The following is a 26,088-nucleotide window of genomic DNA, read 5'->3' as shown; positions in this document are numbered from 1 at the left end:
CGTATGACATTCGTGCGAATGTCGCACGACATTGTCGTGTGACGTCGTACAATTGCACGGACGACAAACGACGGACGTCCGACGGACTTTTCAGTCAGGGTTACCACTACCCAGCGGGTCCGGGATTATCGATTGTTTTGCTTTAATTTTGTTTTGCTGAATCCGAGCCAGTGTCAGTCCAACATCCAACCGACATATAGCTCTTATTAGCGAATGTCGACCGCTCGAGCTTGAAGTACTGGCAACACTGCGTCAATAATAACAAACAGTTAAAATGTCACGCTGACAGCGACGTCGCGTGTTTTGACACATAATCATAACTTTTTTTTCCATCCTGCTGCTGCTGGTGGATTCGATTGATTGCCTAAACTTTTACTAGAAATTTTCCCCTAAATCAAAGCTTTGAACAATCTTAAAATCAACTTTTTTTTAGTTTGTTTCCATTACTGCAAGTTTTGCTTCGGTTCGTCTAGTTCCGTTTCATGTATCAACAACTGCTCCATCGCGTCTCATGGACCGTGCTTGAGGGAAGAAATTCACTACGCGCATCAAGGTGACGACAATTTCTTTTAATAAATTAATCCCAATTGACTAAATTTATTCAATTTAAGGAGTTTGATCACCGTCCGTCTGTCGAACAGATTCGTTCATAGTAGTGCCGCTGGTAGAGCGAGTAACAAGTCCGGAAGTTCCGCCACGATGAACGCTGCCTCGCTGCCGAAGATTGCCACGACGGCTCCGGTCACGGTTGGGGCGGACAAGCTGACACGGTTCGATGACATCGTAAAATCCCAACAGGACAATCGCCTCTATCGGGGGTTGAGGTTGAGCAACGGGTTGAAGGTGCTGCTGATTTCGGATCCGACCACGGACAAGTCTGCGGCTGCGTTGGCGGTTGAGGTTGGCCACTTGAGCGATCCGGATGAGATTCCGGGGTTGGCGCACTTTTGCGAGCACATGCTGTTTCTTGGAACGAAAAAGTACATTAACGAAAACGATTATATGGCATTTTTGTCCGAGAACGGAGGTAGCTCGAATGCCGCCACTTATGCCGACACGACCAAGTATTACTTCGATGTGGTTCCGGAGAAGCTGCAGGAGGCGTTGGACCGGTTTTCGCAGTTTTTCATTGCGCCGTTGTTTACGGAGTCGGCCACGGAGAGGGAGATTAATGCGGTACATTCGGAGCATGAGAAGAATCTCTCGATGGACGTTTGGCGGATACGGCAGGTCAACAAGTCGTTGTGCGATCCGAAACATCCGTACAATAAGTTTGGAACGGGTAGCAAGAAGACGCTGCTGGAGGATCCAAAGCTGAGCAAGATTAACATCCGGGAAGAGCTGATGAAGTTCCACTCGAAGTGGTACTCGGCGAATATCATGAGTTTGGCGGTATTCGGGAAGGAATCTCTGGACGAGCTGGAGTCGATGGTGGTGTCGATGTTTTCGGATATTGAGAACAAGAACGTGACGTCCCCTTGCTGGAAGGACCTTCCCTTTAAGGAGGAGCATTTGGCCACGAAGACGACGGTGGTTCCGGTCAAGGACACGCGCTCGCTGACAATCACCTTCCAAACGGAGGATCTGGAACGGTACTACAAGGCCGGACCGGAGCACTACGTCAGTCATCTGATTGGCCACGAAGGAGCCGGAAGTATTCTGTCGGAGCTGAAGGCGAAAGGTTGGTGCAACAACCTGGTCGGCGGCTACAGCACAATCGGACGCGGGTTTGGATTCTTCGAAGTGATGGTAGACCTGACTCAGGACGGATTCGACCACGTCGACGACATCGTAAAGATCATTTTCCAGTACATTCACATGCTCAAGACGGAAGGTCCCCAAAAGTGGATCTTTGAAGAGTACTGCGACCTGTGTGAGATGCAGTTCCGCTTCAAAGACAAAGAGAATCCACTCTCCTTGGTTTCCAACGTGGTCCACTCCATGCAGAGCTATCCGCTGGAGGAGGTCCTCGCCGCACCGTATCTCATTTCCGAGTGGCGTCCGGAGCTGATCGAGGAGTTGTGGAACAAGTTCTTCCCACAGAACGCGCGCATCACCGTCGTAGGTCAAAAGTGTGAAAGCGTCACAAATCAGGAAGAGGAATGGTACGGCACCAAGTACTCGAGCGAGGCCATTCCGAAGAACGTGCTCGAAGAGTGGGCCAAACCGGATCTTAACGCTAATCTGCACCTGCCCGAGCGCAACCCCTTCATCCCGACGGACTTCGAGCTGGTTCCGGTGGATGCGGACATCCAGAGCACGCCCGTAATCATCCACAATACGCCGATGATCCGTGTTTGGTTCAAGCAGGACGTCGAGTTTTTGAAGCCCAAAACGTTGATGAATCTGGACTTTTGCTCGCCGATCGTGTACTCCGATCCGCTGAACTGCAACCTGACGCATCTGTTCGTGCAGCTGTTCAAGGATCACCTGAACGAGTATCTGTACGCGGCCGATTTGGCAGGGTTGCGACTGGTGGTTTCGAATACAACGTATGGAATAAGTGTAAGTAGTTTTTTTGGACAGTTTGATTTATTTCCAATTTATAGTTTTTAAAACTAAAAGCCTAAAATTTAAAAAATTGGAAAATGCAAGATTCCAAAATCCGGGGCCGTGGTGTAGGGGTAAGCGTGATTGCCTCTCACCCAGTCGGCCTGGGTTCGATTCCAGACGGTCCCGGTGGCATTTTTCGAGACGAGATTTGTCTGATCACGCCTTCCGTCGGACGGGGAAGTAAATGTTGGCCCCGGTCTAACCTAAAAAAAAGGTTAGGTCGTTAGCTCAGTCCAGGTGTAGGAGTCGTCTCCCTGGGTCCTGCCTCGGTGGATTCGCTGGTAGGCAGTTGGACTAACAATCCAAAGGTCGTCAGTTCGAATCCCGGGGTAGTTGGAAGCTAAGGTGTAAAAAGAGGTTTGCAATTGCCTCAACAATCAAGCCTTCGGACACCTTGTTTCGAGTAGGAATCTCGCAATCGAGAACGCCAAGGCAATGCTGTAGAGCGAATAATTTGATTTTTGATTTGAAGATTCCAAAAATTAAAAAATATATAAATTTTAAATTTCTATTTTTTTATATTTTTTTTTTTTTTTTTTTTTTTTTTTTTTTTTTTTTTTTTTTTTTTGATACAACTTATCTCAGTCCCGGGTATTAGGTGGTGATAGCCCTCGCGCTGCTTCCAACGACCCATTTCAGAATGACAGAGCTTGTTGCGGTCCAATTCCGAGGTCGCTGGGCATTGTTCGGCCCCGCCTGAACATAGAAGCAAGCATCTGAAGGAAACTCGATCTATATTTAGACTTCCAATCCCCTCAGGCAAATCAGGGATCAGCGCGTATTTAATATGAGAAGATAACATGTTTCAACATTACGAATCAATTCACTGCTGGAGTGTAAACCTTCTGACGGCCGACTGTTTACCACTGCTGGCCGACACCCAGACCACTAATCCTAAGGTGTGAGTTAGATGGCCCTCCACTAACCCCCGCCCATGGGATTACATGAAGTTTATTTATCTTGTTAGATATTTTTGTAATTTAACTGTGTTTTTGATTCATTATTTATGTATTTATTCTCTTGTTTTAAACCATGCGCGTCCATCAAAAAACCTTTATTTCTTTAACATTGCATTGAACAGGGACCATCTGGGTATTGAGATTATTTCCCCCCCGCCCCATCTCACACACATATGAGTCCATTCAAGGGTTTTACCGCGCCCAGAGTCGCGTTGCTTTTGTTAAATTTGTCATATGAGGCCCAGAGACGTTTGTTCTCGTGTACCCAAAGAGACGTGTACCGTTATACGGATGCCGACTGTCATAACGTGCCTCCTTCACAGCAACCCTCTAGGGATTTAACACACGTGCAATGATTCACTCATCATCATCTGGAACAAAAAGTTCATTGACATACACATAACACTTCACATACGCGGCCCAGAGACGTTTGTTCTCGTGTACCCAAAGAGACGTGTGCCGTTATACGGATGCCGACTGTCATAACGTGCCTCCTTCACAGCAACCCTCTAGGGATTTAACACACGTGAACTTCACAAATTAACATTATTCTTAACGAAACACAAACAATGCCGTTTAAACACATTAAAATTGTCCTCATTTTTTACTTCACTTGGCAAATTGTTGTATAATTTTATGCCCTTATAATATAAAGAGTTCTGCGAAGATGCAAGTAAGAACGAAGCAGTTCTTATTTCATCTGCAAACCGAGTTCTATGTGAATGTATGTCTCGTCCCCTTTTTATCCTTTCATTCAAATACTCTGGAGCTTGGCCTTTTGCAATTTTGTGCACCAACATTAATGTCAAAAACGTTACTCTTTGTCTCACTGATAGCCACTGCAGTGTTTCCAGCATAACTCGCCTAGGTGTCCTTCTGTTGCATTTGAGAATCAATCTCATCACTTTGTTTTGTAGTTTTTGCAGTCTATTCATTTGTTGTTCATTTGCCAGATACACAATTGAGGGACAAAAATCGAAATGGGGAGATATCAACGCTTTGTACAAAAATATTAAGCTCCACTGTGACAATTCCTTCGACAATCTACACAAAACACCAAACTTCTTCGCTATTTTCTTCACTATGTGGTCAATATGCTGCTTAAAACTCAGTTTATCATCTATCAACACGCCAAGGTATTTGATTTCCGTGACTCGTTCTACAACTTCTCCAGAAATGTTCACATCATTCCAATGATCATTCACTGCTTTGTTGGCTATTATCATGCACTTTGTTTTCGAGACGTTTAGTTTTAGTTTCTTATGTTTAAGCCAGTTGGACAGATTACACAGATCACAGTTGAGTTTTTGAATAGCAGCAAAAGCATTGTCGGAAGAAATAAATATCACAGTATCGTCAGCAAAAAGGTTTATATCACAGTATTTGAGCACTCTTTTCAGGTCATTGATGTACAGAATGAACAGGATTGGGCCAAGTACACTGCCTTGTGGGACACCAAACTTGGTTTCTAGCGGACTAGATATCACAGAGTTGAATTTCGTTTTTTGGCTTCTAGTTTCCAGGTACGACGAGAACCATTCAAGTGTTTTTTCCTTCAAACCGTACTTGGCGAGGACTTTTATGAGCTTTTCCCGAGATATTGTTTCAAACGCACGTTTTAGGTCGAGAAACACTGCGATAACTTTAGATTTCTTTTCTAATTCGTCTTTCCATTTAGCTAAAATGAGGTTCAACGCAGTTTCACACGAATGGTTCCTTCTATACCCCGATTGTTCTGGCACTAACAAATTGTTACTCGTGATATAGTTCAACAACTGTTCTTTCACAATCAGTTCCAAAGTTTTTTCATAAATAGGGAGCATGTTTATTGGTCTAAATTCAGTTGATTTGGTCGTTCCTGGAACCTTTTCTATTGGCACAATAACTGATTCCTTCCATGAACCCGGCATTACACCCGAGGCCAAGGACGAGTTTATCACTTCGAGCAGAAACTCTCCCACAACATCAAACGAATCTTTTAACACACGTGAACTGATTTCGTCCGAACCTGACTTGGTTTCCAAAGACAACACAACGGAGCGCAATTTTTCCAAAGTTATTGTTGAGAAACATTTCAACTCTGCTTCTGTGAATGAGCCATTCAACGCACTTGGTTCTGCAACATCCTCAATTGAACTACTTATTTCTTCAATGCTATCCACAAAGTACGAGTTGAACTTGTCCGCTATTTGACTTTCTTCTCGGATATCTGTACCATCAAAGTTCACACAGTTTGATGGTGCTTGTTCCGGTTTTATCAATCGTTTCAAAATTCTCCAAAGTTCTTTGGTGTTGTTTTTGTTCTGTTCTATCGAGCGCTGTATGAACACTTTCTTCTCTCGTCTGAGGGCACAGGAGTATTCATTGCGGATCACTTTATAAGAAGTCCATTCACACTTCCCTTCGAGGTAATGTTGGTATCGTTTATCACGCCTTCTTTTCATTTCCATTAACTCAACTGTGTACCACTTGTTCGATTTTCTCGTTTTCACAAACTTTACAACTACCAACATTCCGACGCACTGGCGAATCACCTGAACCAGACAGTTTGCTTGCTCGTGGATATTTTCAGCAGATCTTACAGCTGCCATTTTTCCTCTCAGCAAGCTCAATAAAGCACCCCGTGAATAATTCTTCCAACATTTTATCTTCACTACCGTTTCTTCACATGCATCGGTCTCGTTCGGAAAGGACAAACAAAGAGTCTCATGGTCAGATATTTTAAAATCATTGACAACACAAACATTGATATCACAGTTCGAGAAAACTAAATCTATCATCGTTTGACTAGAGCGAGCTATTCTGGTGTACTGATTCACATGTTGCTTAAGTCCCACAGCTTCAGTTACTAGCTTCAAGTTTTGTGAATCTGTTGCATTTGACCAATCCATGTTAAAATCTCCTGCTAAAATATTTTGCTTCGACAGATCCAAGAACTCTTCAAGCCACTCATCTTCTAAGATGTTTAGGAACACTGAATCACTTTCACTGGGTGAATGGTACACCACACCAAAGCGTCCGGGTTTCATTCCCTTGCGAACTTCAATAGCGAGAAGCCAGTTTTTCCCCTTTTGACTATTTATCAAGCTACTGTAACCAACACTCGAATGGACATAGATTAACACTCCCCCGGTGTGCCGCGAGGACGAGTAGCAGTTTAACTGCGTGTAACCTCTAATATTGAACTGATCACTTTCCATTTCTCGTATCACGTGTGTTTCGGTAATTAAGGCCAGCTTTGGTTTCACAGATTCGATCAACAACTTCACTTCTACAAAATTTGCTGACAAACCACCACAATTAAGGCAAATCACTGGATATCTCCCTGATGGAACTGGTTGCTATTGATCGTGTTCAATTTGCTGACGTTTTCTCGCGACTAGTCTTTTGTAAATGGCACATTCATGACTGAACGCAAAGTGGTCAATGCTTAAGTTCAGCTTCCGAGACTTGTTCATCCGTTCACAGTTTATGCACTTCGCCCGCTCAGATGTACACTCTGCTGTTCTATGTTGTCCAGTACACTTAGCACACACCTCATTTCCTTTGCACTCTGTACTTTTGTGTCCATAGTTACAACATTTGAAGCAACGAATTATTCCGAAACACTCTATCACTCTGCAACGTTCCCAGCCTAAGTTCACTCGTTCGGCTTCTAGCATGATCTCATGTGAAGTTGCATCCACTTCTAACACATAAGTGTACGAAATGTACCCAGCTGCATTTTCCCTCTGGTATTTAGTGATCAGTTTCAGCTCCATCTCTTCTAACAACTCGTTCTGGTCGACCAAACTCTCCTTTAATTCACTTTCACTTAATTCATCTTCTACGCCAACGATTTTCAATCGCGGTTTCTTGGGTTTGGGAACTGACACTTCGTACTTTTCACCGAATTTTTCCTGCACTGATTTAATCACTGACTCAACTTGATCAGCTTGCTTAACACCCAAAATCACCGATCCACCGTTTCCTTCTCGCACTAAACTGATATTGTTGGTTGTTCTATCGATCTGGCTACGCAATTCTTGTTTTGTTTCACGAGTGGTTTGATCAGCTTTCGGTTTCACAATGATTACACTATCGGTTTTCTTTTTTGGCGTTTCATTGATGGTTTTTTCTCCATTTTTCACAACCGTTGTGAACAGCGGTTTATTCTTTGCGGCTAACTGATCACTTTGCTCACTATCTGCATTCTTGCCATTTTTTGTTTGAGATCGCAGAATGCGACCACTTGCAGCATCCACTGTTTTTCCTTTTTTTTCTTCAGACCATTGATTGATTTGATTTTTAAAAGCTTCCATCCTTTTTTCCTCTGATTTGTTTTGATCTTCACACATTTTTGCAAACATGTTAGACATGTCACTTTTAATTTTTTCAGCTATGTTTTCTTCCATTTTTTGCAATTTTTCATCGATATCGTTTTTTATTTTTTCCATGTTTTTCATAATTTCATTGCATTTTTCAAGCACACAGTTGTAGCTCGTTTGGGTCTTGCGGCAACCGTGGCACAAATATTTTATTCCAATGTTTGTTGAAATGGCCTTGAAACCGTGTTTATCCACTTCTCCACAGCAATTCAAGTGCGTTATTTTGCCGCAAGATCCAAAACACATCACTTTTTCTTGTTCTTCCTTGATAGCTTTGCTACACACAGTACATGGCACAGCCAACGACATCTCGCGGTGTGCCTCGACCCGTAGGTCGCGTGTACACAAGTGAATAAACTATTTTGACTTAGCTTCGATTTTCAGGATTTTTCCTCAAGAATAACTTCACAAATTCTCCACTCATCGAAAATCCAACTTCACTAGCAGAAAGTATTCGCGATAATCTTTCGCTAGCATCAAATTTCTTTCACTTGGGAAACTTTTGACACGGATAAAAATCACATTAAAGTTTAAGAAAACTGAGCGCGTACGTTCTTTCAACTCGCTCGACACAGTTCGAATCCCACCTGGATTCATTTTCGTTTTTGTTCATATTCAAAGTTCAAATTCCTGATTCCAAATTTCAAAGGTACCGACCGGGATTTGATCCCTGAACCTTCAGCTTGTGAGGCAGAAGCCGTAACCATTAAGCCACGGAACCGGTTTTTCAAAATGCAGAGATTTTGCAAGCAAAATTAGCGCTTCCCACTCACGGACGAGAAGGTCAAGTAGGGGAAATATACCATTTCTCAGCCTATTTCTATTATCGGCCTATCAGCACTTTGATCATGAATTACAGCTTTCATAAAGTGTTTTTGACTGTTCCAAAGTAATAAATAGCTCAAATAAATGTGAGCAAGCAACTCCCCATTGTTGTTACATCTGAAAATGTTGATTTAATAGCGGAAAACGGCAAAAGTGATGAGAATTGGTCGAACGGCTTAGAGTGATTAAAATGGGTATATTTCCCCTACCTATTTTGAGGGGAAAATCACACAACCAGCAGCAGCAGGAGAGAGAGGGACCAGAACTGCAAAAGAAGCGCGCATCGCCTTCTCGTCGTCACCGTCAGCCAGTTGCCTCTCGATGGCCGGACCGTTTGGATCTTTCGTGGTAGGGGGTGAAGACTTCCTAGCTCTTCGGAGTTGCATCCCTCCCCGTCTCTCGTCCCACCCGTGATGAGTCGGTGAAATGCCTTTCAGGAACTAGTCTTCGGGGGTGACGGATTGCACAGCTTTCTGAGGCTGCTCCCCCCCCCCCCCCCCCAACCCCTCTCCACAGAGTAACCCAGAGTGACCAGTCAGAAGAAATGTCATTTAATTTTTTGGCCCCATAAGGTTTGCTGGTAGCAGGCGTGCGATGTACCCGCGATGTACCACCAAGTTGAACCAAAAATCAAGAGGCAGTGGGAACTCTGTCTTACTCTGTGCCCTCTCTCTCCCCCACATTATGCTTCCAAACGTTCATTCGGTTCGCGAAAAAATCGTTTTTCGTTCTTCTCTCCTCCATTCGATGTTTTATTGTTTAAATAAGGCTTTTTAGTCAAAGATTTAGCAACACATTCAAAGGAAGGTTACATGGCAATTGCGGTCCGATTGAGTTGACTGGAGTGTGTAAGTTCTGGCTTGTTGGGGGGTCCATCTCTATATGGAAAACTCTATGTCCACATCTCAAAACTTTACGTAGTCTACGCCATTCCGGTTATGTCTGTGACATAACTACTTTGACTTTTTTGACAGTTTGCCCGACGACGTTTGCCAGTTTGCCTGCTTTGTTTGTACAAACGTCAGCCTGCATACATCTTGCCTTGTTTGCGAGTTCGCCGCAAACAAGTTTGCGAGTTTGTTTGTTTGTTTGCGATAGTATAATGGCTCCTTAAGTGTGGTGACAGCAATCATTTGAACGCTGTCATGGGCATGATAGGAATTTCGGTAGAATTTCACCGAACGAGCTTGGCGCAAATGAAAGAGTTGGTGTGAGTTAAATGACTGTGCGATTGACTTTGCATTGCGTTTGCATCATTCGTTCGGATGTGTGTAAGCGAGAGCAGAGTATCAAAGTCAGATGGACGCAGTGAAAACTAAATACGAGCACAGTCAAATGTCAGAAAAAAATCGATTGATCACAAGAATTGGAGGCAGCTTTAACTTTCGAAGTCATTCACTGCCTTTTTTTCAAATGAGCCAAACAATAAATAAAGATTTGCGTAGAAAATAATATTTTTTTGTTCTCAGTTGATAACGCCTTCATTTTTTTTTTTTCATTTAAATGTAAATTAAAAAACTTCCTATTTTCAAAATTTGGACTGTTTTAATTTTTTTTAAATAGCGAACATCGTAATAACAAGAAAACGACCGTAATATTCAGATTACCTATTTAAATATTAGGATCAATCATCGTCGATTTGCATAATCAGTGTTTTGGGACTTCTTTGCAGGTTTCAATTGGCGGCTACAGCCACAAGCAGCACATTCTGCTCGAGAAGGTGCTGGACAATTTGTACAACTTTAAGATCGACGAGAAGCGGTTCGACATCCTGAAGGAGCAGTACGTGCGCAATCTGAAGAACTACAACGCCGAGCAGCCCTACCAGCACGCGGTTTACTATCTGGCGCTGCTGTTGACCGAGCAGGCCTGGTCCAAGCAGGAGCTGATTGACGCGGCCGATTGTAAGTAGGCTTTTTTGAAACCGAACACCAGAGTGCACTGTTGTGCTGCAGTTGTAGCAGATTTTGTTGCTTGGTTGACAAACTAGATGGCGACACTTAAAATGTATTCCTTTTGTTTCCAGTACTCTCCGTGGATCGCCTGCGATCGTTCATCGACGAGCTGCTTTCTCGAATGCACGTCGAGTGCTTCATCTACGGCAACGTGAACAAAGAAAACGCGCTGGAAATCTCCGGCAAGGTCGAAGACAAGCTGAAGAACACGGACGCCAGCGTGGTTCCGCTGTTGGCGCGCCAGCTGATGCTGAAGCGAGAGTACAAGCTGAACAATGGTGAGCAGAGTCTTCTTTCTAAGCGTTCTCACAACAATAACAAAATCAATCTTTCAGGTGAGAATTGTCTCTTCGAAACGAACAACGACTACCACAAGAGTTCGTGCGCCGAGCTGTACCTGCAGTGTGGCATGCAGGACGATCAGTCCAACGTTTTTGTCGACTTGGTTACGCAGATCTTGAGCGAACCGTGCTACAATCAGTTGCGCACCAAGGAGCAGCTCGGGTACATTGTGTTTTGCGGGTCGCGCAAGTCAAACGGCGTCCAGGGCATTCGGGTGATCGTACAGTCTGCGAAACATCCGGCGTACGTCGAGGAGAGGATCGAGCACTTTTTGAATGGAATGATTGTGAGCTACTTTTATTAATCACTTAAAACAACTTTAATATCAATACCCTTACTTATTTAAGGAACAACTGGAAAACATGAGCGAGGAGGAGTTCAAGCGCCACAAGGAAGCGCTGGCGGCGCAAAAGCTGGAAAAGCCCAAGCGGCTGTCGACGCAGTTTGGCAAATTTTTGACCGAGATTTCTCTGCAGCAGTACCACTTCAATCGGGCCCAGGTGGAGGTCGCGTTTTTGCAGACACTGACCAAGCAGCAGATCATCGAGTACTATAAGGTGAGTCTGTATTTTGGTTATACTACTGATGACGATAGAAAAAAAATATGGTCCAGGTTTCCGGTAATGTTCCGAAATATCTTGAGCAGTGTTGCAAATGAGTGATAGAACAAAAACTATCATCTGATGATTTCTGCGCCAAAATATCAGAGCCGTATTGTTAAACAGATTTCGGTAGTTCCGTGGTAGATTTTATTGTATTAATTCATTAGCATTGAACCGTCAAAAATCCACCAAAGCATCTACCACAATGATCAAACACTTAATTTAAACATTTTTGGAAAAAAATTAAAAGATCAAAATATTCAAAAATTAAAGCTCTAAATTCAAAATTCAAAGTTCCAGAAATTCAAATATATTTAAATATAACTTTCAAAGTTGATTAAGCAAAAAAAAAAACATATTTTTTAATATTCCAAAATGAAAAATCCTAAATTTAAAATCCTAAAATTTTAAAATTCTAAAATTCTAAAATTCTAAAATTCTAAAATTCTAAAATTCTAAAATTCTAAAATTCTAAAATTCTAAAATTCTAAAATTCTAAAATTCTAAAATTCTAAAATTCTAAAATTCTAAAATTCTGAAATTCTGAAATTCTAAAATTCTAAAATTCTAAAATTCAATAAATTCTAAAATTCTAAAATTCTAAAATTCTAAAATTCTAAAATTCTAAAATTCTAAAATTCTAAAATTCTAAAATTCTAAAATTCTAAAATTCTAAAATTCTAAAATTCTAAAATTCTAAAATTCTAAAATTCTAAAATTCTAAAATTCTAAAATTCTAAAATTCTAAAATTCTAAAATTCTAAAATTCTAAAATTCTAAAATTCTAAAATTCTAAAATTCTAAAATTCTAAAATTCTAAAATTCTAAAATTCTAAAATTCTAAAATTCTAAAATTCTAAAATTCTAAAATTCTAAAATTCTAAAATTCTAAAATTCTAAAATTCTAAAATTCTAAAATTCTAAAATTCTAAAATTCTAAAATTCTAAAATTCTAAAATTCTAAAATTCTAAAATTCTAAAATTCTAAAATTCTAAAATTCTAAAATTCTAAAATTCTAAAATTCTAAAATTCTAAAATTCTAAAATTCTAAAATTCTAAAATTCTAAAATTCTAAAATTCTAAAATTCTAAAATTCTAAAATTCTAAAATTCTAAAATTCTAAAATTCTAAAATTCTAAAATTCTAAAATTCTAAAATTCTAAAATTCTAAAATTCTAAAATTCTAAAATTCTAAAATTCTAAAATTCTAAAATTCTAAAATTCTAAAATTCTAAAATTCTAAAATTCTAAAATTCTAAATTCTAAAATTCTAAAATTCTAAAATTCTAAAATTCTAAAATTCTAAAATTCTATAATTCTATAATTCTAAAATTCTGAAATTCTAAAATTCTAAAATTCTAAAATTCTAAAATTCTAAAATTCTAAAATTCTAAAATTTTAAAATTCTAAAATTCTAAAATTCTAAAATTTTAAAATTCTAAAATTCAATAAATTCTAAAATTCTGAAATTCTGAAATTCTAAAATTCTAAAATTCTAAAATTCTAAAATTCTAAAATTCTGAAATTCCTAAATTCTGTGAGATTGAGAAGGAATTTTCTCAGCAAAGAAAGCTAAACGTGAGACATTAAAGATTTTTTGGAACAACACAACGCCTAGCAACACAAGTCGAAGTCGTGCGTAAAGTGCGCCAATTGATAGGGAAATTTTACAGCTAATTTCTGCAGATTTATTGTTAAGCTTGAAAGAACAGAATCTCATGGTAAACATTGTCTATCTCAGGACTACATCATCTTGGGAGCACCCTCCCGCCGTTCCCTCTCGATCCACGTGGTGTCAACGGCGGAGGGCGGAGCCGGCCACCGGGACGCCCCACCCGAGGCGACCGAGCGCTCCACCAACGAAACCGCCGACGCGAAGGACTTTGTCAAGGTGTGCGATCTGGCCAGCTTCAAATCGACGCGCGCCCTCTACCCGATGGTGCAGCCATACATCGACATCAAACCAAAGGGCAGTAAGTGTAAGTTGTAGATTTGTTTTTTGTTTGTTTCTTTTTGGAGTTGTTTTAGGTTAATCATATCCGTTTAGACTCTTCAGTTTTTGGTGCTAGCCCTTTTTGCACCATTTATAGATGAATTTTGTTATCTTTTTTGTAGATATTTTTGTTGTATAATTTGTTTGAAGTATAAAAAAAACCCAGGCAAGCAGCTGTCAGTAATAAACCCAACTATATAATCAGAGTTTAAAGTACTTAACGTGCGAGTTCACTCAGAGAGTTTCAGATTTATTGTTAAGCCATAAAATACAAAATTGCACCAAAATTTAAATATCATGGAAAGTAGCTTAGCCGAAGGATTGGGTTCACAGATAGATGACGACCTCGACGAGTATTTTGTCCTGTTTCAAGTAAGAGTTGGTCAGCAAGGCCCGGTACGGGATTGTGAACCCCGTATTTGTGTTCCAAAACTCGTGCGAATTGAGGTCACTGAATGGTACTCCCTGTGAAATGAAGAGAAAAAAAGTAATAAGAATAAACACTATCAGCTAACCGCAAAAAAGCTATCAGCGTTCCGAATGTTCCGAAACTGCCCTAACCAACCTGATTCAGCAGGATGATCTTGTGTCGCAGAAACTTTTTCGTTTCCACCGCTCCGTACAGCGTTCCTTCCTGCAGGATCACGTTGGGCTTTTTGCGCAGTTCGTCGTCCATCGACGATAGCTGCTCGACCTGCAGGTAGATGTTGTCCTTGCCGTCGTGGTTCAGCGTGGCTTTGAGCCGCAAATTGAGACCAGATATCACAAACACCGGACTGGTCAGCGTGGTCAGGTTCGATTGGAGCCGCTGGGTAAAGTGCTCGATCTTCCAGAAGTACTTGAACACCTTGGCGTCGCCGCTGGAAACGACAGTGTTGTTGAAACGGTACACCTCGTAGTCGCGCAGGCCACCGCTGGTGTATAAAAAATAAAAAAAAAGTATTTTAAAAAAAGATATGAAAAAATATATAGCAACGTAGCTCGGAAGGCACGTCGAGTGTGAAATGGATCTTTAGATTTTCATACTTTTCCCATAATGGAATACCACCATTCGAAAACAAGCAACAATTTACAAAGAAGGAAGGGGGGAGTCTTTTTGTGCCATCGTTGAAATTCTAAGCATAATTGTCCCACTTAGTAATTTCAACCTGTAGGTACATCACATGGCGAAATCCAGTCTGCAATTCGCTAAAATCACCGCTCCTAGCGAAATGAAGCGTTGGTTGGTCAAAGTCAAACTAAAAAGTGACGAACTGTCACTTTTTACACGGCGCTTACGAACACTATCAAAACAAACGTTTGGTAGTGTTTGTGAACTCCGTGTAAAGAGGTTGTCAAACTAAACCCGTTCGTTTGACAATAATTGGTGTCAAAACCATTGGGGTTTCAGTGTAGTAGATTGAGAATTTCTCCATCGACGATGGAGCAAATCTCGATATCTAGAGATTTTTTTTAAAAGGTCCTATTAACATATAAAACACTATAGCTTATAGGCTCTTTAAAAAAAACTCTTGATCTGGTCGAAGCTTGTTTTCAAAAGATCAAAGTTTAAAATAGATACATTTAAAGAAAATATAAATTCGAAACTCAACATAAAAAAAAAACAAGAATAACTTTTTTTAATTTTTATTTTTTACAAATTTTAAAATTCTGAAATTAAAAAAATTGGGCATTTTTACAAAGTGTTAACCTTTTCTTCAAAAAACGTTAACGGAGCTTTAAATAACCAGTATCTGAATCTTAAAACATTAATTGACAACCCAAGTAACCACCCAGCACGAAAAGAAATCATAAATTGGCTGCTAAACAGCATTGAAAAGCAAATTAGTCATAAAACAGCTAAACTCAATACAAATCAGCTCTAAAACGAATGCTCTAAATGAAGCTGAAATAGAGCTCATTTGATGCTGCCACTGGCAACACTGCAACACAATATTTCATCAAACTGGCAACACGATGTTTTTTCGTGTAAGAGCGAAAGAGAAAGCACAATGACATGAAACCAAATATGAGCAGTTCTCTACGGAATCGGTCTTTTTTCTTTAATTTTAATTTTTGTATTTTTTAATCCGGCTGAAACTTTTTTGGTGCCTTAGGTATGCCCAAAGAAGCCATTTTGCATCATTAGTTTGTCCATATAATTTTCCATACAAATTTGGCAGCTGTTCATACAAAAATGATATGAGAAAATTCAAAATTATGTATCTTTTGATGGAATTTTCTTATCGATTTGGTGTCTTCGGCAAAGTTGTTGGTATGGATATGGAATACACTCAAAAAAAAATGAAACACGGTTAAAAAAAAATTTGTGATTTTTAATTTCACTTTTTGTCACTAAAACTTGATTTGCAAAAAAACACTATTTTTATTTTTTTATTTTTTGATATGTTTTAGAGGACATAAATGCCAACTTTTCAGAAATTTCCAGAATGGGCAAAAAATCTTTGACCGATTTATGATTTTTTGAATCAATACAGATTTTTTTCAAAAAATTGAAATACTAGTCGCAAAATGGAATTTGCAATCAAAAAGTACTTTAGTGAATTTTTGATAAAGTGCACCGTTTTCAAGTTATAGCCATTTTTAGGCAACTTTTTTGAAAATAGTCGCAGTTTTTCATTTTTTAAGATTGGTGCCCATGTTTGCCCACCTTTGAAAAAAATATTTTTGAGAAGCTGAGAAAATTCTCTATATTTTGCTTTTTTCGGACTTTGTTGATACGACCCACAGTTGCTGAGATATTGCCATGCAAAGGTTTAAAAACAGGAGAATTGATGTTTTCTAAATCTCACCCAAACATCCCACCATTTTCTAAATTCGATATCTCAGCAACTATAGGTCCGATTTACAATGTTAAAATATGAAACATTCGTGAAATTTTCCGATCTTTTCGAAAAAAATATTTTCAAAAATTTAAAATCAAGACTAACATTTCAAACGGGCCAAACATTCAATATTACGCCCATTTGAAATTGTGTGGTGGTGAGTCTGACCCTTTATATTATTGCTTTGGCGCAGAGCTGGATTCTGCATTTGACAGCGCTCAACTGTCAGGTGAGGTGAGTAAACACGACGCACGGTCCTTTCTCCTCAAACAACAGTCGAACAGCCAAGACCGGTGTTGGGGATTCTCGTCGGTAAATATCGGGATTCCACAGAAATGTTAGTCTTGATTTTAAATTTTTGAAAGTATTTTTTTCGAAAAGATCGGAAAATTTCACGAATGTTTCATATTTTAACATTGTAAATCGGACCTTTTGTTGTTGAGATATCGTCATTAGAAAATGGTGGGTTGCTTGGGTGAGACTTAGAAAACACCCATTTTATCTGTTTTTTAACCTTTGCATGGCTATATCTCAGCAACTAAGGGTCGTATCAACAAAGTCCGATAAAGCAAAATATAGACAATTTTCTCGGCTTTTCAAAAATATTCTTTTCAGAGGTGGGCAAACATGGGCACCAATTTAAAAAAAATGAAAAACTGCGACTATATTCAAAAAAGTTGCCTAAAAATGGCTACAACTAAAAAACGGTGCACTTTATCAAAAAATCACTAAAGTACTTTTTGATTGCAAATTCCATTTTACATCGAAAAATGAAGTTGAAAAATTTTTGCGACCAATATTTCGATTTTTTGAAAAAATCTGTATTGATTCAAAAAATCATAAATCGGTCAAAGATTTTTTGCCCATTCTGGAAATTTCTGAAAAGTTGGCATTTTATGTCCTCTAAAACATATCAAAAAATAAAAAAAAATAAAAATAGTGTTTTTTTGCAAATCAAGTTTTAGTGACAAAAGTGAAATTAAAAATCACCAAAAATTTTTTAACCGTGTTTCATTTTTTTTGAGTGTAGTCCATATCCATACCTACAACTTTGCCGAAGACACCAAATCGATCAGAAAATTCCATCAAAAGATACATAATTTTGAATTTTCTCATATCATTTTTGTATGGACAGCTGCCAAATTTGTATGGAAAATTATATGGACAAACTAATGATGCAAAATGGCTTCTTTGGGCATACCGAAGGCACCAAAAAAGTTTCAGCCGGATTAAAAAATACAAAAAAAAAATCGAATGACCGAAATCTCAGAGAATTGCTCATATGTTTCCTACTCTTTCATCCGTTGAACCAAAATAAATCGAGCTAGGAGCAAAATTCAGACAGCTTGGAAGAAATATCTTTGAGTGAAGACATTGTTAGCTGGTTTCACCATGTTGGTAAGCTTAACTGCACTAATTTAAGATATATTTTAATTAAAGAAAACATTTTTTTCAGGATGAACACAACTTCCAGGTGAAAACTTCTACCATTCCGGAGGCCTGCGCTAGCCGACGATTCGATTCACGGAAATGGAGGAAAGCCAAGAGGAAAGCAGAGTTTGCATTTGTGAAAAAATACGATTGGATTACAACAAAATGGAACTTCAAAAGGAATCTCCCCCAACTCTCTTGCATGCATATTCTGGAGGCTGTGAAATAAATTATTCAAATCTGCCATAAAAGTGTTTTTTTCCTTGATATAATCCGAAACTTTCTAGTGGCTAAGTGGAATATATGTTTACATCTTAAATAAATCAATATTGAAGTCGAACATTTAACAACGAAACAGTTTTATAGCTCTGAAATCAATCTATGAAATCCATTCCTCATTTAGCCGTGAGGACACAGTCACAGGAATCATCAGGACCACATCAACATCCAGCATCAAATCGTCAACATCGCAAGTTCAAGCAAATAATTCAACTTCCCCATTCTGTCAGCTGAGTCGGCAAAGTAGTAAACAACCCGAAAATAGAATTGAGAGAAGCAGAAGAGAGAGAGGGAGAGAGACAACAACATTTTTGCCTCTCCAATTTTTTTTCAGGGTTGGAACAAAAAAAGGAAGGGGCCCAGCTGGAAATCAGAAATATAAAGTCCAAATTCGGTTGTAAATCTGCTGCAAAAGCGCTGTTCGTGCAGATATCAAAACTGTTTAGCTTTTGCTCGCAGCTGTTAAAGCGCTGTTAGTGCTGTACAGTGACATGATTTAGTGCTGCTTGGTTACTTGGGAACACACGAATTTATTGTTTTGTTTATTTTCATTCACAGTCAAATTGCAGAAGGGCATTTTAGCATTTAGAACAAAAAAAAATGAAGTTTAAAATTACGTGTTTTTTTTGTATTTTTCCCAGGAAGGTGCTGTGTACTATCCCTCGCCTAGACCAGACCAAAATCCATGATAAAGCTGTCAGACAAAATCTGTCAGACCAAGCCTGTCAGACCAAAGAGCAAAAAGTAAACAATCTTGGTATTCGACGTAGGTGCACACGAATCAAGAAAAGAAAATTTGAAAAAGAATTTTATTTTCCCAATTCAATGACTGGGTTTGGACTGCAAAATTAAATGTATGCCAGAAAATGATTAAACAGTGTGGCCGACAATTAAATAAGCATCTAAAAGCCTTATTCATCCACTTTAATTTTTGATCACGTTTTCGATTTAAACCTGAAAAATCTTGAAATTATTTATACGGATTTGTGGTTCCTCTCTTTCCACCATTCCCTTGGTAATAATAAGTGATTTTGGGGTAGTTTTTTATGTCTGGTTTGATTGAGAACGATTTCTTTTATGTTAACGATTTCAGGCTTAGTTCATTCATGTAAATGATAAAGCGATTTTTTTAGTGTTATTATTTTTACCTGATAAAACTTAAGCCATAGTGTTACAGCACGGCTAGTACACCAACAAAAAATGTACTTTAAAAACAGGGCAGTGCGTGTTCGTCGGGAACCTGGTGCATAAGATCGGTCAAGGCCCGTTCTTACACTGAAAATTGCGAATTGCGAGTTTTCGATTTACACCTTTCCTAAAAAATCTTGAAATTATTTATGCGGACTTCGTTCCATCATTCTCTTGATTTTTCCAAGGTTATTTGTGTGTAACAATGTTCTACAGTTGTCGAGCAGAGGACCATCCATAAACCATGTAGACACTTTTGTGTCCACGTGGTTTATGGATGGTCCCCAGACAATTTCACAAATTTCGATGTATAAACAAAAGGGGTTTGCTTGTAACCATCACGAGCTATCGCTTATTTACGCAAAAAAAAAGTTTAGAAAAAGTTGGTTGTGTAAAAAGTATTTTTTTCAAACCCCATCGTCAAAATTTGTGTAATTTTCTGCTCTACTACTTTGTAGAACATTGCACTTTAAAAATAACCCTGCAAAGTTACAAAAAGGTCCTATACGCTATTGTCTTTCATATTGTCTTCTATTAAAAAAAATAATAAAATAACGCTAGAAATGTTCCACATTAAACTTCTCATATAAATACCGGTGAATCATGAAATTTCATGAAAACATAAAAATTAATGGCAAATAAACTTACGTTAAAAATCTCGTCTGCACCATATGCTTGTCAATGGGTTTAAAATCCAGCACGGGACTGTTGTTGCTACTACTAGTTGGCTTCTCTTCCGCGTGGTCCGTTCCAACCCGAACGAGTGGCGCCACCGGCTTACGACCTCCGGCGGGCATCTCCTTCAGCATGTCCCTGTTCGGTTTGCGTGACCACACGTTGGAATCCTCTTCTCCGTCGCCATCCTTGCCATCGTCATCATCCGGGAAGAACACTCCACCGTTGTTGTCGGCGGGCTTTGCCGTTGTCGTACTGGTCGTACCGACTGCAGGTGGTGCCTCTTGGGATGTCAGCTTTGTTCCGGTTGAGGTTCCCATCTGGGTGGTGGTCCGCTTCACGGCGACATATTCCGAAGGACGCACCGGTGGTGGGTTGAAGTTTGGATCCCGGATCATCGCTCGGATGTTCTGGAGTTCTTGGAGAAGTTTGGCTTCTAGAACTCGGAACGAGGCGAGCATCTCCTCCGTGCCGCATACCCCAACGAGGGTTTTGCTGATGGTGGCCTGGGCACTGGCTTCTACCTCGCCGGAAGTGATTGTGCACTGGGCTGTTTGGGTTTCGTACGGGGAGTCAGGGGTGCCATCGTCGACGTTGGTTACGTTGGTAACTGTAGTTGGGAATAAAAAGTTTAAATATTTAACCGTTTTACGTTCTTCCTTGGCAAAGAAAAAAAAGATACAGATTTTCGTTTTCGTTGGGCCTTGCAGGCCTGCAAAATGTTTCCAACCCAGCGTACACATGAAGCAAACCAAAATGTTAGTTCACTGCTAGCATCTGACTGTAAGCCTACTGTGTCCGTTCAACCACTGCCGCCTGACTCGTGCCAGTCGGCTGCTGGAGAATGAGAGACGTGAAAAAATGAGCTACACTCACTCAATTCGTGTCGTATGACTGACTCGTAAAATCCTCTCTAAACACTATTTTGACTATTTTTAAACAATTGAATGGTTCTAGACTGTGCAAAACACTTAAAACAACCATAACTTATATTCAAAATTACATTTCCACGCATAAATACCAACTTTTTGTGTAAAAACGGGTTTGTTTATGTCACGGTTTTGCGGTTCAGTGAATGGATCTGAAAAAATCGTGTAGGGGAGAGTGGGGAGACTTGATCCCCGGGGGCACTTGATCCCAAGCCTGTATATCGTCAGCATGTGGGTTAAACAATTAGCTTTGTTCTAGAAAGTTGTGCGAAATTGACTAAAACTCATTGTAGAAAACAAAGAAAAAAATTAAAAAATGTTTTTTTTGAATTAAATATACTTTATTGAATCTTTCTTATAATAATTACATTTGATTTACATAATAAGTGGTCAGCTGTGGCTCTTCAGCTTTAGTTTGCTTTTCGTGATTTAAACACTGTTCATTTTTATAACTTTAAAAGTATATGATTTATCATTTTTGTAACACCAGGTACATTGAGTAAAAAAAAAATGTTAAATTAAAAAATGTTTAGATTGAGTTACACACATATTTCTAAAAAGTGCTGCAAAAAACTTCCAAGAGATCTTTTTTCTTTGTTTTGATAAGTATAGAAAACATACAAAAATTATTCAAAAAAATATTTTTTATACATGAATTGTTTGATAAACATATCAACTCCAAAACCCTTACGCATTTGACGTTAAATTTATCGTCATACTATTTTTACAATCAATTGTTTAAAAAGGTGCGTTTAGGGAGACTTAATCCCTGCATTTTTACAGTCACTGGAATCAGCCTCATAATTAAATAATTGGGCTGGGTTTTCGTACATAGTTTCCTTTAGTATAGTTGTACATAACTTACTGCAGTTTGAACCATTTTTCAAAAGTTTCCAGCTTTTGTAAACATGCTCAATTTTGGTCTTAAAAAGAAAATTTTAAGTTTTTAAATATTTTGCATGCTAAACTTGTTATAGAAAAAAAGTGCAGTGCTTCTTGGGACGCGCAGTCCTGTTTTTTCGTGATAATTTTCGTCTCTTTTGTGTTGCTATTTGTGTGCATGGGGTGATTGGTTTTATGTGAGTAGGTTTTATGTGAGTAGGTTTTATGTGATTAGGTTTTATTTTTTATGTTATTTTCTTTCTCTCCATTCCTCAGTTTGATTTGCGATGCCTTTCCGTCGGGTCGCAGGGTTTTTTCGCGTTCGTCGTCGGTGTGTTTTCGTTTTTTTTCCGCGTGCGTGTATGTGTGTAAAGGTGCGGCTGGCTCTGGTTGTCATCGATGACAATTGAGCCAGTCTGATTTGCGATGCCTTTCGGTCGGGTCGCAGGGTTTTTTCGCGTTCGTCGTCGGTGTGCAATAACAACAAAACCTTATCATACCATTTCAGCTCGATAAACATCGTAACTCGTCGTTCGCTTCGTTAATCAGTACCCCACTAAACATGAATCATGTAAAAATCGTAAAAACATCTCAATTAAAAGTCAGACTGTTAAATCCTTCATCATTTAATTACAAATAATTTTGGTTCTATCTTTCCACAGCCGGCTGTCTAAGATTAAACCATTTCAATTAAAAGTTAACAGCCGATAAACGGGAAATGTCTCATCCGCAGCATCCGATTGCTTGCCTTGAGAATAAATCATAATACCTTTCAACAAACACTATGATTTTGGGTCGCATCATCATCTTCTATGATGAATCCTGACCAAACACCCTATCCTACTAACAAATTTTCAGGTTCCTGGCGCTCGTGGGGTGTAAGCACAGAGTAAATCAGCTGCCCTAGTAGCAACCTGCGCTAACTAACATTCCCGTCCCTTAAAATCGAGATCTACAAACTGACATGGCGGGCGCCGTTGGTGGCCAATGACTGTTACCTATTCGCAAGTGATCTAGCTTTAGCAATCATGGTGTTTTATCTATTCAGCGCATTCATACATGCTGTTGATAAGGGAAACACCACTAGATCGTCGAAGCATATGATCAGTAGTGCTGAAAGGATATTACGGTTCTATTCAGCAACGGAGGGGCAACCATGGGTGATCTCTCATGCTCATGCTCATGCTCATGCTCATGCTCATTTTGCATGCTAAACTTGTTATATTTTGAACATAAACGCACAGGTTTAATGTGAAATTGCTGGAACTTATAGAAAATTAACAGTTTGGATGAATAAGAAACATTTTGCTTAAGATTTCTTAAAAATGTTGAAAGGGGGATCAAATTACCCCCAACATTTTGAAAATGCCGGTTTAAAATATTTTTTTAAAACGCTTGGCATGATTCGAAGAGTTTGTCTTATGAAATACCCTTATCAGCCAAACATAGTTGAATGTTTAAGCTTTCAATTCATGCAAAAAGTTCATAGCTTTGTGAGAAATTGACAGAGTTATGTGCGATTCAAAAAAAGGGGATCAAGTCTCCCCACTCTCCCCTATGCGTCGCCGATTTTCGCGTCAGGACGGTCAGGACCCCTGACATTTTCAGCTCTGCACACAAAAAAATATTACGGTAATGACAAAAGTAACTTACTCTTGAAATAAAAGGTAGTCGAAATTTACTACATTAAAAGTTTTTTTCTTGTTTTGAAAATGAAAACTTTTACTGCTACAGTTTTTGAAAATCTCATTGCTTACTGATTTAAAAGTTGTAACTTTTAATCCGACTGTATAATTTCTTCATTTTATCGTTCTCGTGTAACCGTCCACGCCTAAGTCCAAAATGTAAACAAACGTTTAGGTGCAGGTGATTTCGGTGGTTAGTGAGTGGTGGTCCACGACGACAATCAACACCGAGCGTGGCCACAGCCAGGACATGGACCACGACTTGGACGCGGAAACCTTCGAAGGAGGATGGTGTTTAGGGGAAAGTTGGTTTTCAAATGGATAAGGCCAGCTTCCTACAGGACCTGCAGTTGTTTCACGCTCGGAATGGGTAAGAAGGAAGCTTGGGTGTTTGGTGGCGTTTGTGATTGACTGTGTTTGTTTTTGCAGGAAGCCGTCGGGATGTGTATTTGCACCGGTTGTATTCGGTGGTGGTGGCCCGGGTAGGTAGACGAGATTGAAGTTGAAGCAGATTTGCATCCGCTTTTTGAACAAGTACGATAAAGTTAATTTTAACGGCGAGGAGAAGGATCCGACGGAAGAAGAAAATGACGAGAAGCCCTACGAAACGTCCATCCGTAACCTGCTCAGCTTGGGGTCTTCGGACGCGGAAGTTGACCATCCATAATCAGTAGCGTTAAATACAACAAAAAAACGAAAATATACTGTTTTAATATTAAAATATTGAAATAAAATACATCACATTTTTCGAAAATCATCACTGTAATGTTAAATGTTATTTATTCTTGCCATAAAAAGTTTTTTCTTATATGAAAAGTAAAAAACTTTTACCGATACAACGATTTTGTTCCAGAAATGCGTGGTAGTATCAAAAACTTTCCAACTTTTAATCCATCGAACGATCTTTTTAAATTTAGAGTATTTTTTCTTTGTGTGTGGGGCCTTGTTTGGAAAAACTTATGGAGGTACTATACTATGACAAAAAAACTCGCATTTTTTGACAGTTCGTCTGATTTGTTTGTTTGCCTGCATTTGTTTGCAAAAACGTCAGCACGATGCAAAATGGCTTTTTTACAAGCAAGTCAACAAATACAAAATCATTTTTTTTAATCCGAATTTTTAGAGAATGACTCGTTGTTCTTTTCAATGACCCTTTTTCTCTTGATTCCTAAACTTAACATTACCTAAGATGCTGTCAAAAGAAAATTGTTTGGTCATTTTATTGTTGCTTTTTAAAACTCATACCAAAATGGGACAATTATGCGTAGAACGGCAAAGAAGATCTCCAACTTATATTTTCTTTTAATTTTTAAAATGTTGAAGTTTGGTCTATTACATATATTTAAAAATATCTTCTTTAGGTATCAACACCGTGTTGGATAAAAAAACTAAGTAAGTAAATTCAATTTTTGAAAGAACACTTTTGTTAAAATGACCATGGATGTACGTTAAAAAGCTGGAATTCATTTTCTTCAATTGGCTAATATGTAAGCCAGACGACTCAGTGTTTAAAAGCTGCACAAAATTTTAAATGATGCTACTAATGTGACAAACAGGTAATTGAAAGAACGTCGCCACGCCAGAACCGCGCACGCCACTTTCATTTTCAAGATTTGTTTGATCTAAAAATACCAAATAACTCAACGCATCGCGACATTCTGTGTTTGCTTGGGTCTATAAATTCAGACTAAAGATCTTCCGTTCATTCATTTATGTTTTTCTTCATTATTTATCTTTGGATTACTTCCTAATAGGGTTCAAGCAGTCACTTCTGCCGCATTAAACCGTGCAATTACACACAAACACCCTCCCTCTTGGGAACCGGTTTCGCAAATTTCGCAGAATTTTATCCATTATGTTCTTACTTTGAGGTTCAGCACCGGAAGCGCAGGTGACTGCACACAAAAGGAACCACACAGCAAAGCCCAACGGCACCTTCTTTTTCTTCCTAAAGGTCACCACGTTCCCACTGACCATGATCTTGACCCTGAACGGGGTTTGTTTTAGTTTCACGATGCTTTATAATTTGCCAAAAATGGGGTACAATTTGAATTTCAAAATTTGAACACTTTCTTTGGGGAAGACGCGCACAACCGACGTCGAGCGCGAACTAAACTACCCTACGATGAAGACTAACGACGACGTCCGCACCGGTTGAAGTGAGAATTCAAACTAATTGAGTAGGACGGAGTAGAAACCATTTGGGAGACACTTCTTGGTGGATAAAGAGTGTTGAGCAATTCCAGCTCAAATCAGGAATTTTTGTGGTACTTTTGTACCCGACCCTCTCCGATTTCAATGAAACTTTTTAGACATGTTATCCTAGGCCTATATAAGCCATTTTTGTGTATATGGAGCCAATAGTACTCGAAAATAACATTTGAGAAGGGCGTAAGGTATTTAAATATTTTTGTAATTTGCAGTTTAAAAATTACTGTATCTCGAAGCCGTTGCGTCGTATCAAAAAGTGGTCAAAGACAAACTTGTAGGAAATTGGACAGGCTTTCTGAAAAAAATACACTGAAACAAAAATATACGCCAATTCTATGAGATTTTTCGATTTTTAAGTCTAAAACTTAAATTTAAAGGTGTTGTCA

General features: G+C 39.0%; 2 protein-coding genes across 2 annotated transcripts; one reads left to right on the top strand and one right to left on the bottom strand.

The window, feature by feature from the left end:
* The first annotated feature begins 317 nt into the window (after positions 1 to 317).
* On the top strand, positions 318 to 14,074 carry LOC120424413 (insulin-degrading enzyme). Its single transcript, XM_052707250.1, has 7 exons — positions 318 to 553; positions 612 to 2,505; positions 10,377 to 10,608; positions 10,731 to 10,937; positions 10,995 to 11,287; positions 11,349 to 11,558; positions 13,346 to 14,074. The coding sequence occupies exons 1-7, from the start codon at positions 483 to 485 to the stop codon at positions 13,592 to 13,594; spliced, it is 3,156 nt and encodes a 1,051-aa protein (XP_052563210.1). The 5' UTR covers positions 318 to 482; the 3' UTR covers positions 13,595 to 14,074.
* On the bottom strand, positions 13,821 to 25,623 carry LOC120424438 (uncharacterized). Its single transcript, XM_039588568.2, has 4 exons — positions 25,357 to 25,623; positions 19,969 to 20,605; positions 14,163 to 14,511; positions 13,821 to 14,062 (listed from the first exon to the last, which is right to left on the bottom strand). Exons 1-4 carry the CDS (start codon positions 25,466 to 25,468, stop codon positions 13,925 to 13,927), a joined length of 1,236 nt encoding a protein of 411 aa, XP_039444502.1. The 5' UTR covers positions 25,469 to 25,623; the 3' UTR covers positions 13,821 to 13,924.
* Between the last annotated feature and the right edge of the window lie 465 nt (positions 25,624 to 26,088).

Source organism: Culex pipiens, chromosome 2, assembly GCF_016801865.2.
Source record: "Culex pipiens pallens isolate TS chromosome 2, TS_CPP_V2, whole genome shotgun sequence".
Lineage (NCBI taxonomy): Eukaryota > Metazoa > Arthropoda > Insecta > Diptera > Culicidae > Culex > Culex pipiens.
Note: the sequence above shows the minus strand (reverse complement) of the source record. Positions and strands in the feature narration are given on the sequence as shown.